Here is an 18,872-nt window from a genome sequence, read left to right as displayed (position 1 = left end):
TGTTTGTGTTTCAATTAGTCTTGAAAGTAATGGGAAGACAATTTTACTAAGAAACTCGAAATAATAAAAATTAAACACAATAAAAAACAATTTTTAATGGGCCACCCTACATCAATAGCGAAAAATGCTCTAAAACGGTCAATTTTTGAGCTAGGAAAAAACTTTTTTTTATCAAATCAGCCTGAAATGTTTCGATCTTCAACTTTGTAGAGCAAACTATATCAATATTCCGTAAATTAAAAAAAGTTTTGATGGTTATCTTTTTTAACATAGGGCCACCTTAATTTTCGTTCCGACCAAAAAAATTGTTTTTATATTAGAAACAACTTTGTAGAACATTATTTTTACGTAAAATCAATTGAAGGCGTGAGTTCCATCTTTCCTCCTAAAACCTCAATCCGTCAAACTGTGCGCTGTAGCAGAACTCCAGGGGTCATAGTCCATTTTACGTTTCGGAACAGCTGATCGATTCATTGTATACTTGAAAATTTGTCTAACCCCGATTTTGTCAGCTTTTTGACCCGATTTTGTCAGCCTATTTTAAATTTGTCAAAAAAAGTGTTATGTTATGTTATTTGTCAAAAAAAGTGTTAAAAATCGATATTACCAATTTAAGGGAGGGGGAGCCCCTGATAAAAAAAAACTGACTACTCCCATGTCCATCGCCCTCTTAAAAGTCCATGTAACCATGTAGCACGTCAAAATTTGAAAAATAGGAACAAAATGAAATGACCCGATTTTGTCAGCCCCTCGATGAATTTTAGGCTGACAAAACAGGGAACCTGACAAAATCGGGTCATTTCATTTTGTTCCTATTTTTCAAATTTTGACGTCCTTACTGTAGTATATCAACAATGGTGTCGTTTCGTTAAATGGATAATTTTGCATTTCGTTAGGACACTACATCTACATACGACAGCTAAAACATAGACAAACAAATGTACAACCGACAAAAATTTCCATCCACCACGTTTTGAACCATCATTTCAAATTTTATATGTTTCGTAGTCGTAGCCAAAAACACGAGGCATCGTTTCCCTTCGTTCCTTCGTTTTCGTGCAGCATGACCAAATGATGGTTGTATGTAGTGAGCGTTAGTGTACGCAGGTGTTGTCTTTGCTTAGATATTTCGAGTTCATCATAGTTGTTACATTGTGGTAGCTTCCTTCTAGAACGTGTCAAACGACTATGTGCTAAACAGGGTAGACTCAATGTTTTTGTTCATTACATCTCAATTCAAAAAAGATAACTGCGACTTCTTCATAGAATTGAACAGAGTTAACTGGGCTTCTTCATAAAATTGAACAGAGTTTAAAACATGTTTTCACCTTTTTTTTTGCATTTCGGCAATATTGTTGAAGATATTTTGTCAAACTTTCGCTTTTAAGCCTGAGAAAGCTTGATCACACCTATTTCATATATAAACATAAAAAATCTTCAATACTTATTTTGCTTTGTGCATCAAGTTGACCTTCTGACATTAACAAACAATAGTACGTTTCAGATTGTGAATAATAGTGGGTAATAGTGTAGTAATGATTTTACTGTGTACAAAGTAGATAGTGCCTGTATGCGAAGGTGTTTCAGTTGATTACGAAGTATTATATTGTAAAAAATGCAAGTTTCGATTAGGTTGTTCAAAATAGCTGTAACCTTATAAATGGTCCGCTGTTAAGAACCGCAATTCATGAAGCAGTAAAATGTAGTAGGTAATTACAACAAAATAAATTGTATGTGGCAAGTATCACAATCTTTATTATTAGTTTAAATAAATTAAAGTTAGTAATAAAAGTAATTATACAATATATTTTGTTTCTTTCCTCAATACGTTCCCGACGACAATTCTAAGCGAACCTCATTAGATGCATACTGTGATCCGGGGTAACATCGATCAGTTTTTGTGTCTTTCTTTAATTATTCATTTGTTAATGAAAAATTAGCATCGCGCACTCCTAATTTTGCTGATTGAGTTGTTTTTTTTTCTAATTTGCCATTGTTACGGTGATTCGTTTAAAAATAATTCAATTATTGTAAATAAGGTTACCAACTAAATGCATGACCTTCCTTTTTCTCTTTTTGGCGTTATGTCCCTACTGAGACAGAGACTGCTTCTCTGCTTAGTGTTTTTATGAGCATTTCCACCGTTATTAACTGAGGAGAGCTTCCTTTGCCAATTGACCATTTTTACATTCGCATATTGTGTGGCAAGCACGAAGATACTCTATGCTCTGGGAAGTCGATTAAATTTCCAATCCTAAAAGAGCCTCGACCGGCGGGATTCGAACCCGCGACCCTCAGCTTAGTTTTGCTGAATAGATGACCGCTATGGCTATCGTAAGGATCGTAAGGATGTCAATAATTATCGAGGAATTTCAGCACTTTGTTGTACTTCTAAGCTCTTCGAGTTGATAGTCATGAAACCAATGCTGTTCCTTTGTAAACACTACATTAGTGAGGATCAACACGGATTCGTATCGGGGCGTTCCACAACGACCAACCTGTTGTGCCTTACTTCACACATTGCCGACAGCTTTGCTGGTCGAGCCCAGACGGATGTGATCTATACCGACTTGACCGCTGCGTTCGACAAAATAAACCACGCAATAACTGTCGCTAAGTTGGAAAGGCTCGGTGTCGGGGGCCTAATGTTGCGCTGGTTCAGCTCGTATCTGACTGATCGTCGCTTGACTGTGGAGTTGGCAGGATTCTCTTCCGAATCTTTCATCATTCTTTCCGGAGTACCTCAAGGAAGCCATTTGGGACCCCTGATTTTTTTGCTGTACTTCAACGATGTCAACACAGTAATTAAAGGACCTCGATTATCTCATGCAGATGATCTAAAACAGTTTCTGCGGGTCCGTACCATCGCCGACGCCGTTGTTCTTCAACATGATTTAGATGTTTTTGTAGTTTGGTGCGACATGAATCGATTGACAGTTAATCCTGAGAAATGCTCGATTATCTCATTCTCACGCAAACTGCAGCCCATCCTGTTCTGTTACCAGCTCAAGGGAAAGGTGCTTCAACGAGTACAAGATGTTAAAGATCTTGGCGTTATTCTGGATGCTCAGTTGACGTTCAAACACCATCTGTCCTATGTCATCGAGAAAGCCTCCAGGACATTGGGTTTTATCTTCCGTATTGCCAAGGATTTCACGGATCCATATTGTCCTTAATCTTTGTACTGCTCATTAGTTCGGGCCACACTTGAATATTGCTCCGCAGTTTGGCATCCGTATTACCGTAACGGCGTGGAGAGGATAGAGTCAGTGCAACGTCGCTTCATCCGTTATGCTCTCCGTCGACTTCCATGGCGAGACCCGTTCCGGTTGCCTAGCTACCAAAGTAGGTGTCAACTCATTCAACTGGAATCACTGCAGACCCGTAGAGACGTCAATAGAGCGATGGTAGTGGCTGACTTGCTTCCAGGAAGAATAGACTGTCCTGCGCTCCTGGAATCTATCAATGCGAGTGCTCACTCCAGGACGTTGCGTAACAATGCTATGTTGAGGTTACCATTGCGACGAACTAACTATGGCCAAAACAGTGCTATGGTCGGTCTTCAACGCGTGTTCAATAGGGTTTCTGAAGGGTTTGATTTTCACCTGTCCCGTCAAGTAATACGTCGTACCTATGTAGAAATTTTATCCCGACTCTCTGTGTGAATATTTGTGACTTTCATTTGTTTTATTTTTTTTTGACATTTTGTTGCCTTGTTTTGTTAAGTTTCAACTTAGTATTTTACTGTATTTTTTAGTTTAAAACATCATTGGGGCTTACTGTCTGTTGGTGTATAAACAAATAAATAGACGAAGTGAATAAGGAGATCGACAGAATGCTGGAGCTCGACGTTATAGAGGAAGCGCTGTATTCACCATGGAATAATCCGCTGGTGGTAGTAAAAAAGAAGACTGGTCAGTACAGAGTCTGCCTAGATGCTCGGCACCTAAACTCGGTGATGTGAACGAGGGGTATCCCATCCCACAGATATCCGCCATCATGAACAATCTCAGCGGGTGCAACTACATATCAGCGATCGATCTGAAAGATGCATTCTGGCAACTACCTTTGGAAGAGAAATCCCGTCCGGTGACAGCGTTTACGGTACCACAAAGAGGCCATTTTCAATTTAAAGTGGTACCATTCGGATTGTGCACAGCGAGTCAGGCCCAGGCGCGGCTGATGACTCATATCTTCGCAGATCTGGAGCCTCATGTGTTCCACTACCTCGATGATATCATTATCTGTTCAAGATCGATTGAAGAACACATTGAGATGCTTGAAAAGGTGGCCAAGAGGCTGAGGGATGCCGGTCTGACCATATCCGCAGAAACGTCCAAATTTTGCTTGGAGGAGATGAAGTATCTTGGCTATGTGTTGAATCAGAGCGGATGGAATGTAGATCAGGAGAACACGACACGACAGAAGGCGAACAACTGACCCTTTTGTGTTTTGTGCCTTTTCTGATTCGGCCTTTCGTGGTAGACCCGAAAAATATTTCGTGTTCAGCGACGACCGCATTTCAAGTAACTACTTGTATTTTTTTCGAAATTCATGTGAGCCATGATTGTTTGATAAAGATATTAGAAATCATAAGAATCTAACTTTCCAAAAGTTGAAAAATTTACGCAGCTCAAATATCGAAAAAAAAAATGATTAAATAATTTAAAAAAATGAATACTGGAAGATAACATTCATGCATTGTAAACAACAGAAAGTGTTTGTTTGAACTTCACGCGTTTGGTCAAACCGATCAACGTTACCCCGCTGATCAATGAATTTTCGTTTTACGGCATTTTCATTTGTTTCACACGCTTTCGCTAAGGGATGAACGTACATTGTTTATTTGTTTATTTTGTTGAACGATTTGTTAGTAAGCTGTTGATAAGTTTCTTCTCTGTTTTACTTTTACTCTTCACTCTGTGTCGATTTATGCTTGTGTGTATTTGTGTGTTAAATCCTGAGTCCATTTTTTCGCATTTTTTTAATTGTAGGGAAACGTAATCATTTTTTGTTATGCTTTTTCGCCCCATACCTACATGGCATATTCAGTCATTTGATTAGTGTTTTATAATAGCGTTCATAATATGAAACAACAAATATTCGGCCCTCTCATCTTCCTTTGTTATTTTGTTTTCTAAATTTCCGTAACTTACAACATACATAACGCATTACTGTGTATGAATTCTTATAGCTAGCGACTTTATTCCATTACAGTTGCGAAATGCTTCGATCACTCGTCTTTTGGGGATCCATCTGCAGTTTGCAATGAAAAAAGATAGAAATGAGAGAAAAGTTGTAGTACGTAAAGCAAAAGTGTAACTACAAGTACCATCAGTGCACCAGATTCCGCTCGTTTAAGACAGGTTATGTGTTCAAATGATTATAAAAAAACTATTGAGTCAATTAGTACTATTTTATGTCACAATGTAGCTCAAAGTATAGACAATTTAAAGTGAATTTGAAAAACTTTCATAAAAAATACTCAATGCATCTGAGTGTTCCTATTTCCTATTTATACTACTAATATATTTCGAATATCGTTATATATCTTCATTTTTTTATGGTCACGCCAAAGCTACAACAGCTGTATACTAAAATCGACAATTTCTTTGAATGTTCTTGTTTTTTTTTGTGCAATTGGAACACACATATAAATACATACTGATTTAATAGCCGCTCACAGGGTCTTGTGTTTTTAATATAAAAAAATATTTTAACAAACGAAAATAATGTTTAATATTTTTGTTTGAAAGTTGTTGATGCTGCTACAAAATATCCATGTGAAAAAAAGATTGCATTTCAATGCGAAAAATCAGTTTTTACACTAGTGAGTGGTAAAAACGGGTATGAGCGGCTACTTGTGCACTGATGGTATAACTGCATGTGATATTCCGGGTAGAGATGAATAATTAAATGACTAAACATTTAATGCTTTTGTTATAAATAAGAGTTGAAATTACTGAAAATTATTGCTAACATTTTAACAACATGATAATGTCACATTTAGTTCTATCTAGGTTGTTAATTCAATATGAATCTACCCGCAAACCAGATAATTTCTTTACGGATCACATATATATCGTCATCGAAAAAAGTATCATTCATCAGTTTTATCTTTGGAGGATGAATAAGAAAGGTAATGATAGAATAGTCTATGCTGACCATGCAAACGCCATAGGAAAGGGAAAGTAGGATAGGTTTGGGAAATTAGGTAGATGGTTTGGACTTGGACTTGACACAATAATGCTAATGCTGCAAAATGTAATGAATTAATAGGTCATTTTTTTATTTCTGCGCTCACAAATAAAATGATTTAATTTTAAACCTGTATTTTCAACACATAGGTAAACAAAAATAATATAAAACTTATATTTTTGACAAATAAAAACATATAATATACTATACATCAAATTTTGAAATTAACTCAAAATAGCAAGATGAAAACTTTAAATGAAAATATCAAATTATGTACTGAAACAACGAGTAAAAACAACAATCTGCCATTCAGTAAATATTCCGAAATCTTTACTATCATGATATGTGTTGAAAATTTTAGTTGGTCGCCGCACTTGTCCGAAAATTTTGTAATTGTATGATATTTTTACCATAACATTGTTTAACTTATGTTTATTGTCATTTGTCAGCTTGAAAATAAAAGCCCACCTTGTCGTTCAAATGCCTAACAAAGTCATGTGAAGTACCTGTGTGGCTTATATTTGATCCTATAAATGGTCCAAGGTCTTTTTTGTAAGGTGCTTAGCTTGAAAAGCATGACAGCTCATTTGTCAGTACTGTACCCATTTGCAAATTTGCTCTTACTCTTGCTGATACTCAGACGGAATATGCTATGTTTCCCGCTGTAACACTGTTTTTTAAGCACTAGTTTTATTAAAATTACTTTTGGCAGTTTCCCTCCCGTAGTCATACTTAGGGTGCTTATTAGCCTGGAACACGGTTAGGGGTGATCGGGGCAATATGGGCCGCCTAAGGAAAAAGTCATGGAATACATAGAAAAACAGCTAAAATTATGGTTTCAATGCAAGTGACTTGTACTATAAAATGTTATCTTCCATGTTACGTCGATAATTAATGTTAAGGTGAAACTCCTTTGAATCCACTAATAACTGTATAAAAGTAGTGGTACACATAAAATATTCTCCTATTTGTTGGTAATAGTGAAATTATAATTGATAAGACGTTGTTGCCAGTAATCGCTACTTCAATTTGAGTCTTTTCCCCTTCGACTAAATAAGATTGCTTGATGTCGTACGTAATCATTAACGTATCTGACAGCCTTGCAAGCGAGTAGCCGGCGTAAAATTAGAAAAATAAAAAAAACGAAATGATGTGATCAAGTGATTGTGTTTAGCACGGTTTGGTGAAATTTTAAGTTGTTTTCATAAGAAATCCACCAGTAATTATTCTTTAATTAACAAGTAGTGAAAGTAAACTGTGTTGGAGGTTCTACGTTTAGCGAAAGTGGTAAAATTCGGCGAAAAGTGTTCTTCGTTCGCAGGATCATAAGTGTAAACAATTGTAACAAAGTTAAACGTCCGTGTTGAAAATTAGCACGGTTCATGAAATTTACACCAGCTACTGGTGTTAAAACTTCGGAAATCGTAAGGTAATAGTGTTCTGATGTCTCGTTAGCAATTTGGGAGTGAACTTAATGTAGGTAAGTGAATTATTTTGAGATATATTGTGGACTTCCAGAAATGTGTTTGTATGTGTGAGAAAGCCATTTTCACTGCCATGACAGGGATTCCTTCCTATATGTCCTTAACATCAACTTGCAAATTATTTCAGGAGCTTGTTGGAAAACCATGTTTTTCTACGTGGTCACCAACCATATGGGGCATTATGAGCCACCCTTCGGGGCAGTATGAGCCACCTCATTCAATCGAATTTTATTTAAAACAGTATAGAGAAGAATTATTGGGGCCCAGATAGCCGTAGCGGTAAACGCGCAGCTATTCAGCATGACCAAGCTGAGGGTCGTGGGTTCGAATCCCACCGGTCGAGGATCTTTTCGGGTTGGAAATTTTCTCGACTTCCCAGGGCATAGAGTATCTTCGTACCTGCCACACGAAATACGCATGCAAAAATGGTCATTGGCATAGTAAGCTCTCAGTTAATAACTGTGGAAGTGCTCATAAGAACACTAAGCTGAGAAGCAGGCTCTGTCCCAGTGGGGACGTAATGCCAAAAAGAAGAAGAAGAGAAGAATTATTGGTGAAGAGTACATTATTGGAAAGGAAATTGTATTAGCTTTGTTTGACATTATTGATTCTAGCGAATAATTTTTTGAAGATACATAATACATAGTAAACAGACCATGTAATACTAACAGTACTAAATTGCGATACTTGGTTCAACGTATTTTCTAGCAAAGTGTTCCACTTGTAATGGTGCATAAAGATGACTGTGCAATAAAAAAATAATCTGGTATATTTAGGCAATGCATTTTTATGTTCAAAACATCGTTTGTTTTGCTTAAATCTAGGTGGCTCATATTGCCCCCATTGCCCCTATATGAAAAATATTAATTTTTCGCTCCAGTCCACTTTTTGCATGTCATTTGCGCCCCATAACAACCGTGCAAAATTTTAGCTCGCTATGTTTTTTTTTGTCAGTAGCGATAGGGGTAGTACTGGGACTTTTAATCTACCCTAAGCTCCTTCCCTACATTTGCCTTTATAAGCCTCTATTGCGTTCATCACACAGACATTCCCAAGCAATGTTGCTCAAATGGTCACTGTGTACCTTTGCAGCAATCAGTCCTTGCCGTAGTTTTGAAGTCTAGTATTCCAGACTACTATAAAACTATGATAAGACTTGAAATGCTACTAAAGTGGTTGAAATGAAGCACGAAATAGTTTTATTAAAAGCTTCTCATACCCCATTTCATTTCATCAGTCACTGTCACATAATTACCACACTTTTGTTTTTGACACTATCACTTATACCACCGTTTATCACTCATTAACTTTCGTAATACACATCATATATGTATACTTTCCGTTTCATCACTTTACTATCACAACTACAATTTATATCACAATAACGTCACAATACTTTCATAATTCATTTTCATTACCATTTCCCATCTGGTATCATTAATAAATAATTGAAAGATAATCGAACTACGATTAACCCTCTAATTCCCAACCCCGCCTTTAGACGAGGTACACTTTGGAATTTTGTGTAATTTTTCGTAGCTCTAAAATAACAATGATTTTATTTTTGGTTTAAACCTTGGCTCAGATTACGCATATAAGGAAACATTTTTATGACTTTTGAGACATTTTTGTATTTTTGAAAAATGTTTGAAAAATTGTATTCTTTTGTAACGTACAAATGCCTGGGGTTTACAGTGTAATACAAAAAATGGCACCTTTTATAATTTTCTACAATCAATCAGTCATAGAAGAAGAACCTAGTGGTATAAAAATAATATCAAACCTGTTTTTCCGTTAATTACACGGAAAATAAAATATGTTCCAGAAAAAAAATAAAAATTCAATATTTTCAAAAGTATTGTGAAAATTTAAATTTCTATTTTTGCCAAAAATCAGATACCAGAAGAGGCTTCAAGAAAAAATGAAAAAGGATAGGGATGTTCAAAAATAAAAATTATAAAAATCAAAAACCAAAATTCACAAATCCGCGAATAAAAATAAATCATTGTCCAAAACGTGATTGGAACGATTTTAGCTAACAAAAAATGATGTTTAGATCGAAAATAAAAATTTGGGCATTAGAGGGTTAAGAAAGTTACAGAAAAAATAAAATCACTTCGATCAATTCTACTGCACTTGCTGTCACTTTTATCACGAATTCAGAGAAATGATTGCAGAATGTATTATGGCCATCAATAAACTAGTAGGGTTCATATTATCATTATTATGTACGTGCTTTAAACAAAACTGTCACAATCACTTCTAATGCCATTGTCATCACCATACATTTCTTCAAATATCGTTATTAGCACTTATACAATAACTTATTTTATAACGACGAGTGTAACTCACAGTTTCACCCATTCTTATGTTGCATTATAAAACAATTGTTCACACGTTAGCTGATTAGTACAAAGGATGCTACAGCTTGTGTAAACGAACTGAACCATCAGCAACCAGCACTGGTTTATAAGTACCGTAAAACGGGGTGAATAGAAAAAGTGGGGCGAATAGAAACAAAACTACCTTCAGTTAGAAATTCGACTATTATGTAATGATAAACTTTGAAAACCTACTGAAATGTTTTTTCTCCATTAATTCAATAACAACAGAGTATCCCTAGACTATTTTCAAATTAAAAATTTTGCTACATTTCTCATTAAAAAATTGAGAAGAAAATTTTGATATCGCAATAATTTTTGATAGCTTGAAACATCCGCCATTTTGGCTGATTCCAAAAATGATCGCAAATTGAACTTAGTTTTGAAAATTTAAATTTTTTTCTTTACTAAGTAAATACATGTTGATATTTCTTCAAGATGCACTTAAAAATGTGTCTATTTTTCCATTAAAATGAAAAAATGTATTGATATTTACTGAACAGTGTTTCTATTCGCCCCATTGCGGGGTGAATAGAAACATACAACATTTTCATAAATCTTTGTACGATATAATTGTTATTTTTTAACAGCAATTGAGTTCTTAGCAAATGAAGACGCGACCCATATTTAAGGCTAATAAAATTGGTTTTTATCTACACGGTTTAAGTTGTACACGTTTAAACATGTCGGAAAGTGTTTCTATTCGTCCCATTTTACGGTAACTACTGAGCCCTGGCGGTCCCTCCGTTCGAAGAGGACCTGATAATATGCCGAACATATTAACAGATCCTCCGCCTGAATGCAGTCGTTTCTTGAAAATCATGAACCGTTAGAGGTGTGCCAAAGTATTGGGAAGGTGATATGTTTCACAGACGAATATTATTATGGTGCACCTTCTACTTTGGCACCGTCAAACCCTGTGATTGTAATTGTAATTGCTCAATCCACACCCTGGCAGACAATTATCCGCCCATCTAGACACGGGCTGGGTGAGGACCTACCAAGCCTCCCCCGTTAACATGTCCTATACCGTTTAGCACACCGGGATCTTCCACAAGCAGGCGCCGGAATTAAAGCGGTCCCACAAGCTTCAGATACATTAAATAGATATAGTCCCTCTGGCACTAAACCGAATAGCGGCCTTCATATCATCACTAGCACTGCCTATCCCGCACGCCAAACAAAATGCCGGAAGTAGCGTGCCGTGTAGAACATCCGATGTTCTACACAGCACATCACCTCCGACACCATGCTCAACGTACAGCAAAGACATTGCTAATAAAAAGCGGAATGCGTCATTCGATTCAGTGCCAGAGGGACTATAAATGTAACGAAGAGGAAATGAAGTCATTACGTTAAAACGTGGTTTTTATAGTTGAATAAATGTATCGATAGTTTCTCATCTGTTTCTTTTCCGTGTCGTAGTTGCGTCGATTCTATCCACCTCGAGTTTTGTCGTCTCCGCTCGAGCAATGAGGACCGCGATGAAATGAAAATATAAAAATATGACCATTAGTGTTTATCTATTATTTAATGTGGTTATCATTTGCTTTTAAATACCTAAGTAACATGTGAACTCTGCCTCTATCAGAAAATTCTAATGAATTATATTTTATTCTCCTGCACTAACACAAAGTATTCCTATTTAGTAAGACATTTACAAGTGCAAAAGCGCAAATAAAAGTGTGGGACCTCATTGAATCATGTTGATGCCCTCAGAGCACTCATTCTTCGATTTGCGAAAAATGAGTCCGCTGAAAACACCGACCCGACTCGACGCAATCGCGCACCTCTACCAACGCCTCCGCACATGTAAAAACTTCTGCGATAAACCTGTGGTGTGAAAGAAATGCGCAATATTATTTTAATTTCAATCCTAACTGCATGACCCCTAGGCTCTATGCGTATGATTGTTCATTATTTTAGCTAAATATACCAGTTATTCCTGTACATCAGAAGAAAAGAAAAACGATTAAGAATATCTTGCAGCATAAAGTTTAAGTGATCAAATATTAATCCTTTCTTCGAACCTAATTTCATTATACATTGGGTTATGCTATGCTTCGCGTGTGATACGAACAATTAGATTTATCAATATAATGCATTAGCATCCAAACAAATACCCTAGAAAATTTTCTTATTGTCCGACAAACATTTCAAAACAATTACGAACTGCAAAAATTCAACGGTAACTTTACTCAACAAAGCTTTCATTCGATCACCCTTAAAATACACAGTCATCAGTAGACCATGCACTATAATATCCTCCTAATATAACGCAGAGCTAAAAATCCTCTCTTGCGTTACCCAATCTGAACATGAAAACATTTTCAAATACTTCCCATAATTTGTGCACGGCAAAACAGATTCCATTTTCTACGTAATGTAACCTAGTATGAACAGCTGCCCAACTCTCCAGACCTGCGCCCTCCAAGATCCAAGGTGCTGCTGCCTTACGTTCAAAACTTCTTTCCTCAAAGTCTGTCTATCAATTCCGAACTCTATTGCATACTACCATACCAATCAGACCCTATTCCTGACAAGACACAGAGTCATAACCCCAATGTGATGGATTTACCCAGTAAATCCACAACCTTGTCCTAACCCCTCTTACGTTTCGCTATCCTCGAAAGTCACCCATATTGATGCTTGGCAAAAAATATCAGTATTCAATCCACAAATCCCAAATTACACCACATTACGTTGGTCCGTTTGGCGTCGCCGGTGGATACCTGTTCTGACATTCGTTTCTTTTAAACTCCATTTCAACCATGTCCCTCCACTTTATCAATACGAATGTTGACGAATCACGATAATCTGAAGATCGTGACCAGAACGGAGGTAGGATAAATCACTAGGGACCGACTACCACCTTTGGCACCGTCAAACCCTGTGATCCACTCAAAATAATCCAAACGTCATTATTACGTGAAAACATACGTGGTTTTTTTTCCATCGCACTTTCCACGTAGCTTTTACGTGAATCATAGGTAGCCCAGAATGAACGCATGAACTTTTGAACTTCGTTCATTCCACCGGCGCTACAAGTAAGAGCGACGTGAATTTTCCGGTAGCTTTTACAAAGTGTTTCAATAGGATCTAGATTGTTTTGCATTAAATTTAACTGTAATAAAGACCAACCTTATTTCTAATAGGCTTTGGCAGAAAACTAATTCCCAATTGGAAAATATAAACAAACTTAAAAGATTGTGATATGTTTATTGTCAATCTGAGCATATTGAATCCTGTTTCCACAATTTTGTGAGTTTGGTCTGTCTTGATGTAGCCTTCGCGTGCTATAATTGATAGAGGTTATAAATCAGGTATAAAATATGAAGTCATGCAGGGATTCTTAGGTATTCAAAGCACATTTACCTTGAAATCAATCTTACACAGGATTTAAAACAGCAGCGGCTTCTGAAGTTCTTCTATAATCAAGCGGGCGCCATCTTAGGATTTGAGCTCAACACCGAATGTACGTACCATATGCAGTTGTCAAAATGAACTTAGGCACCTACGTGAATTTCACGTAAGTGCGATAGGTAACCTCAGTAAAAATTACCGAGTCACCAAATGGTGGTTATGAATGGTTTAGTGATCTTTATCATAGTCAGGTGAAGTGGAGGTAAAATGAATTTGGAATGATCTACGTGATTTTTCACGTAGCAATGACGTTTGGATTTTTTTGAGTGTGGCCAGGGATGCTCATGTTGGTGCTATGTTTGACCGTGTGTGATGCTGATTGACGAACCAATTTGACAGTTTGTGAAATCGATTTGACGGTTGGCGAATCGGTCGAGTTTGATTTTGCTCAAACCACCGGTGGGCGGAGCCAAATGTTTGACGAATTGATCGTACCGTCTGTAGGGATGTTGCACGAACATCGTCGTTAGCATGTCAAATTGAAGCTTAAAAGTCCTATGAACTGCCGATGCAGATGGGTGGCAAGTCAAAATGCGTGAATACAGCTTCGACGACATGAAGATGTGCGCTCATGAGTTGTTTCTATATATTCCACTGGTGCTTACCCACAACCTTTAAGGCTAAGTAGCCCTTCATTCGTTTTGGCAACAATGCTGACTTTTCAGCTTGCAATTCAAAGTGATAAAAGTCAGTCTTGATAGTTTATATTGCCTTGAAAATGTATCACTGTACGCGCTAACATGCATAAAGTATGCTGATAATTTTTCAGCTGTGGCTGTGCAAAAATTTTCTTTCATTAGAAATCGTGAGACGAATGAGCAACTATCATCAACGACGCGTACAAATTTCAATGATGGCCTACTTCGCCTTAACCTATTTCTTTAGCAAATACACCAGCAGTTCTACCGGCGATTCCATCAAAAGTTAAACACAGAATTCCTCCAGGGATTATGCCAAGAATTCCTACAAGGAATCCATCAGGAATTCTTTGAAGTAATGGGAATCCTTTTGATGTTCTTCCAAGGATTCTATCAGGAGGTTTTGATCAGAAGTTATTACATCAGAGATTTAACCAGGAACACCATCAAAATTTTCATTAGGAATAACATTAGGGGTACTTTTAACGATTCAATCATGAGTTCCACGAAGGAACATATCAGGGTTTTTCATTGGAAGTTCCTCTAGGGATTCCATTGAAAGTTTCCCTAGGGATTCCATCATGAGTTCTTCTGGGGATTTCATCAAGAGTTCTTTCAGGGATTCCATCGAGAGTTCCTTCAGAGATTCCACCTGGAACTCCTCTAGGAGTTCCTCTAGCAATTATATGAGAAGTTTCTCCAGGGATTCTCTGAAGGAACTGAGATTCACCGGGGATTCACCCAGGATTCCATCAAAAGTTCCTTCAGAGATTCCACCTGGACTTCCCCCCAGAGATTCCATCATGAGTTCTTCTAGAGAATATGTCAGGAGTCCCTCGAGGAATTCTATCAGGATTTCTTCAAGGCATATCATAAGAAATTCCTCTATGAGTTTTATCAGTAGTTCCATCAGGAATTTTAACAGGAATCTCCCCAAAGATTGCATCAGGAGTTCCATTAGGAGCTCTTCAAGGGATTTCATCAGAAGTTTCTCCAATGATTTCATCTGCAGTTCCTTCAATAATATCTTTAGGAATTTCTCCGAGCATCCCATCAGGATCCAGGAGTTCCTATATGGATTCTATCAGAAGCATCTTAAGGGCTTCCATCAGAGTCCTTTTGAGGATTTCATCAGGAGTTCCTCCAGGGATTCCATCCAAAGTTCCTTCTAAGATTGCACCAGGAATTCCTCAAGAGATTCATCAGGATTTCCTCTAGAGAATATTTTGGGAGTTCCTCGAGGAATTTCATCAGGATTTTTTCTAGGGATATCATAAGGAGTTCCTCTAGGAAATCTATCAGGATTTACATCAGGTATCGCTGAATTTCTCCAGGAGTTCCTATAGGAATTCCATCAGGAACTCTTCTAGGGAATTCATCAGAAGTTACTCAAATTATTCCATCAGGAGATCTTTCAAGAATGTCTTCAGGAATTCCTTCAGGGATTCCATTAGGAGTTCCTATAGGGATTTTTCAGGATTACTTCATAGAGTTCTCCTGAGGATTTCATCAAGAGTTCCTCCAGGGATTCCATAAATAATTCCTTCAGAGATTCCACCTAAACTTCCTCCAGAGATTCCATCATGAGTTCCTCTAGAGATTATATCAGGAGTCCCTCGATGAATTCTATCAGGATTTCTTCAATGCATATCATAAAGAACTCATCTATGGGTTTTATCAGCAGTTCCAAGTTTCTTCAGAGATTCCACCTGGAACTTCTCCAGGGATTACATCGTAAGTTCTTCTAGGGATTACATTATGAATTCTTCTGAGGAATACACCGTTCTTTTACGGATTTCATCAGGAGTTCTTTCAAGGATTTTATAAGATGTTCCTTTAGAAATTCCACCTAGAGTTCCTCCAGGGATTCTATCAAAAGTTTCTGTAGGAATTTCTTCCATTCCATTCCACCTGGAATTCCTACAGGGGTTCTTTCAGAAGTTTCTTTAGGCATTCCGTCAGGAGTTTCTTCGGAGGTTGCACCTGGATCAGAGAGAGATCATATCAGGGAGGAAGGAATTCCATCAGGATTTCTTCTTGGGATTTTATAAGAAGTTCCGCCAGGCATATTATCAGCAATCCCTCCAGGGATTGAATTAGGAATTTCTATAAGGATCCCGTCTGGAGTTCCATCGGAGATTCTACTGCACAGAACAGCAGACGTGAACTCGTCAAAAAGCAAAAATACACCGTGAACTAGATCATGTTTTTGCGTAAACATGATGGTAGTTCATGGTGTATTTATGACAGTTCACGTTTTCCAGAACTCTTTTTTGAGCTTGTGGGAATTCCTCCAGGGATTACATCAGAAGTGGATTATTGCAGGAGATACTCTAGGGATTACATTAGGAGTCTTAGGAATTTTATCAGAATGATTTCATCAGAAGTACCTTCAGAGATTCTACCTGGTATTCCTACAGGAATTTTATCAAAAGTTTTTTTTGGGGATTCCATCATAAATTACACCAGGGATTACGTCAGAAGTTCTTCCGAGGATTCCATCAAAAGTTTCTCTTTGGATTTCATCAGGAGTCTTTCAATAGATTTTATTAGGAGTTTCACAGGGAGTCCATCAGAAGTTCTTCCATGGATTCCTTTTGAAATACTTCTTAGATTTCATTACAAAATCCTTCTGGGACTCCATCATGAACAGCTTCTGGGATTCCATCAGAAGTTCTGTTAGAAATTCTATCAGGAATTCTTCTAAAGGTTCCTTCAGGAATTCCTCTAGGGTTATTCTAGGTTTCATCAGGCTATTTGCTACGGATTCCTCCCGGAATTTATAAATGAATTCTACCAAAATTTTTCTTCAAAGGTTTCTTTTTTGAGAGAATTTTTCAAGGGATTCGTCCAGGAATTCTTCAAATGGGTTCTCCCGGAATTGATCAAGGGTTGCCTCCAGAAATTCTTGAAGTAAGTAATATCTCCTAGGATCGTCAAGGGTTACCAGGAATTCCTTCTGAGATTTTACTAGAAATTTCTTATAAGGATTTTATCATCGGAATTACCCTAGAAATTCCTTCCGGAATATCTCAAGAAATTTCTAGCGGAACATCTCTAGAGATTCCTGAGAGTTTTCAGGATTTTATCCAGCAATATAATCAAAATTTTCTTATAAAGATTTCATAAGTAATTTGGAAATACCCCAGTATATATTCCAGTGAATCTATAAGGAGTTCCTCCTAGGATTCAAAAAAGGAACTCCTTCAGGGATTCTCCTGAGAATTTGACCAGCGAAAATTTCGCTAGAATTATCTCTAAGGATTTCAACTAAAAATCCTCCAGGGGTTTCTCTAAAGATTTCACCAGAGGTTCATCCATGGTTTGCATCTAGAATTTGCCCAGGTAATTTTCCATGATTTCCATCAGGAAAATCTGCAAGAATTTCAGCTGAAATTCTCATGGGGAATTCACTAAAAATGCTTTCAGAAACTTCACCAATATGTTCCGGTGATTTTACTGGGAATTCCAAAATCTTTCAGAGGTTCTTCCAAAACATTCTGGAAAAAATCCTTCAAGAGTTCCACCAAAATAATCTCTTATAATCCTATCGATTTGGCGATCTTGGGGCAGAACCGAGGATGGAGAGATGCGTCCACGAATTGAGTATTGTGGCGTGAAATTGTTGATTCAGTGTTATCTGTTTTGATGTTAACTAAATCAATTAATGAATGAATCCTATAAAAATTCCATCAGTAGTTTATTCATACACTTTACCAGTATTTTCTCTAATTATTTCACCATTTTTAAAGGAATTTCGTCAGCAGTTTTTCGAGGGTTAACGCTGGGAATATCACCAGAGTTTCACTAGAATTTCCACCAGAAAAATCTACCACAGCTCCATCAGAAATTCTACCAGAAAATACTTCAATGGTTTGACTAGGATTTCCCTTCCTAGAATTTTTAGGTTTACCAGAAATTCCTCCAGGGTATTAACCAAAAAAATTCCACAAGCTCACAAGATTTTTTTTTCTGAAAAACCACCAATATTGCCGCGAGATAATCGACCAGGAATTCGACGAAGGATTGAACTAGAAATTCTTCCTTTCTCAACTCTAGGTATTGCATTAGGAAGACAGCTACAAAATTTTAAAATATTATTCTTCCAGGGATTTCACTGTTATTTACTCAGAGGATTAAACAAAGCATTTCTCTGAATGTCTTCAGGTTGAATCCCTTGAAGGATTTTTTGGAAAATTTCTGGAAAAAATCATGGTGCTATTTACACCCGATTCTGTTTTTGCACGGGGGATGCGTACCGTTTTTTTCGTTTTCTGTTCAAAATTTCAAAAACCGTGCAAAAAAAGTAACACCAGTTCTCGACGTTACATGCAAAAATAAGGTTTCGGCGGAAAAAAATGTATGGAAACTTTTTTTGCACGGCCGTGTAAAAAAATCTGTGCAAAAACAGAATCGGGTGTATTGTGAAATCCTTGAAGGAATCACCAGAGAATTTCCTGGAGAAATTCATTAAGTAATCTCTTTAAGAATTTCTAGAGAAAATACTGTTGGAATCGCAGAAGAAAAACTGATAGAATCTATATTGAAATTCTTGAAGTTTCCCTGGAGGAACTCCTAAATAAATCTTTGGAGGATATTTTGGTAGAATTCTTGAAATAAGCATTGGATGAATCACTGAATAAATCCCTTGGCAAGTTTTTGCATAAATCCCTGCTGAAACAAAACAATCGCTGAAGAAATTCCTTTTGGAATTTCTGAAGCAACTGCTGGTGGAATTTAAGGATAAG

General features: G+C 37.1%; 1 protein-coding gene across 5 annotated transcripts in view; it reads right to left on the bottom strand.

Annotated features, from left to right (window-relative positions):
* Window positions 1-4,549: 4,549 nt before the first annotated feature.
* Window positions 4,550-18,872, bottom strand: part of LOC5570621 — a 43,608-nt gene continuing 29,285 nt past the window's right edge. For all 5 annotated transcript variants that reach the window (XM_021857318.1, XM_021857316.1, XM_021857317.1 and 2 more), the window contains one exon: window positions 4,550-5,256. Coding sequence is in view for 4 of the 5 variants with exons in the window: in XM_021857316.1 (XP_021713008.1) it covers window positions 5,234-5,256 (23 nt within the window). In the remaining variant the exon portion in view is untranslated. The remainder of the gene's footprint in view (window positions 5,257-18,872) is intronic.

Source organism: Aedes aegypti, chromosome 1, assembly GCF_002204515.2.
Source record: "Aedes aegypti strain LVP_AGWG chromosome 1, AaegL5.0 Primary Assembly, whole genome shotgun sequence".
Taxonomy (NCBI): Eukaryota; Metazoa; Arthropoda; class Insecta; order Diptera; family Culicidae; genus Aedes; species Aedes aegypti.
This window is presented reverse-complemented; position numbering and strand designations above follow the sequence as displayed.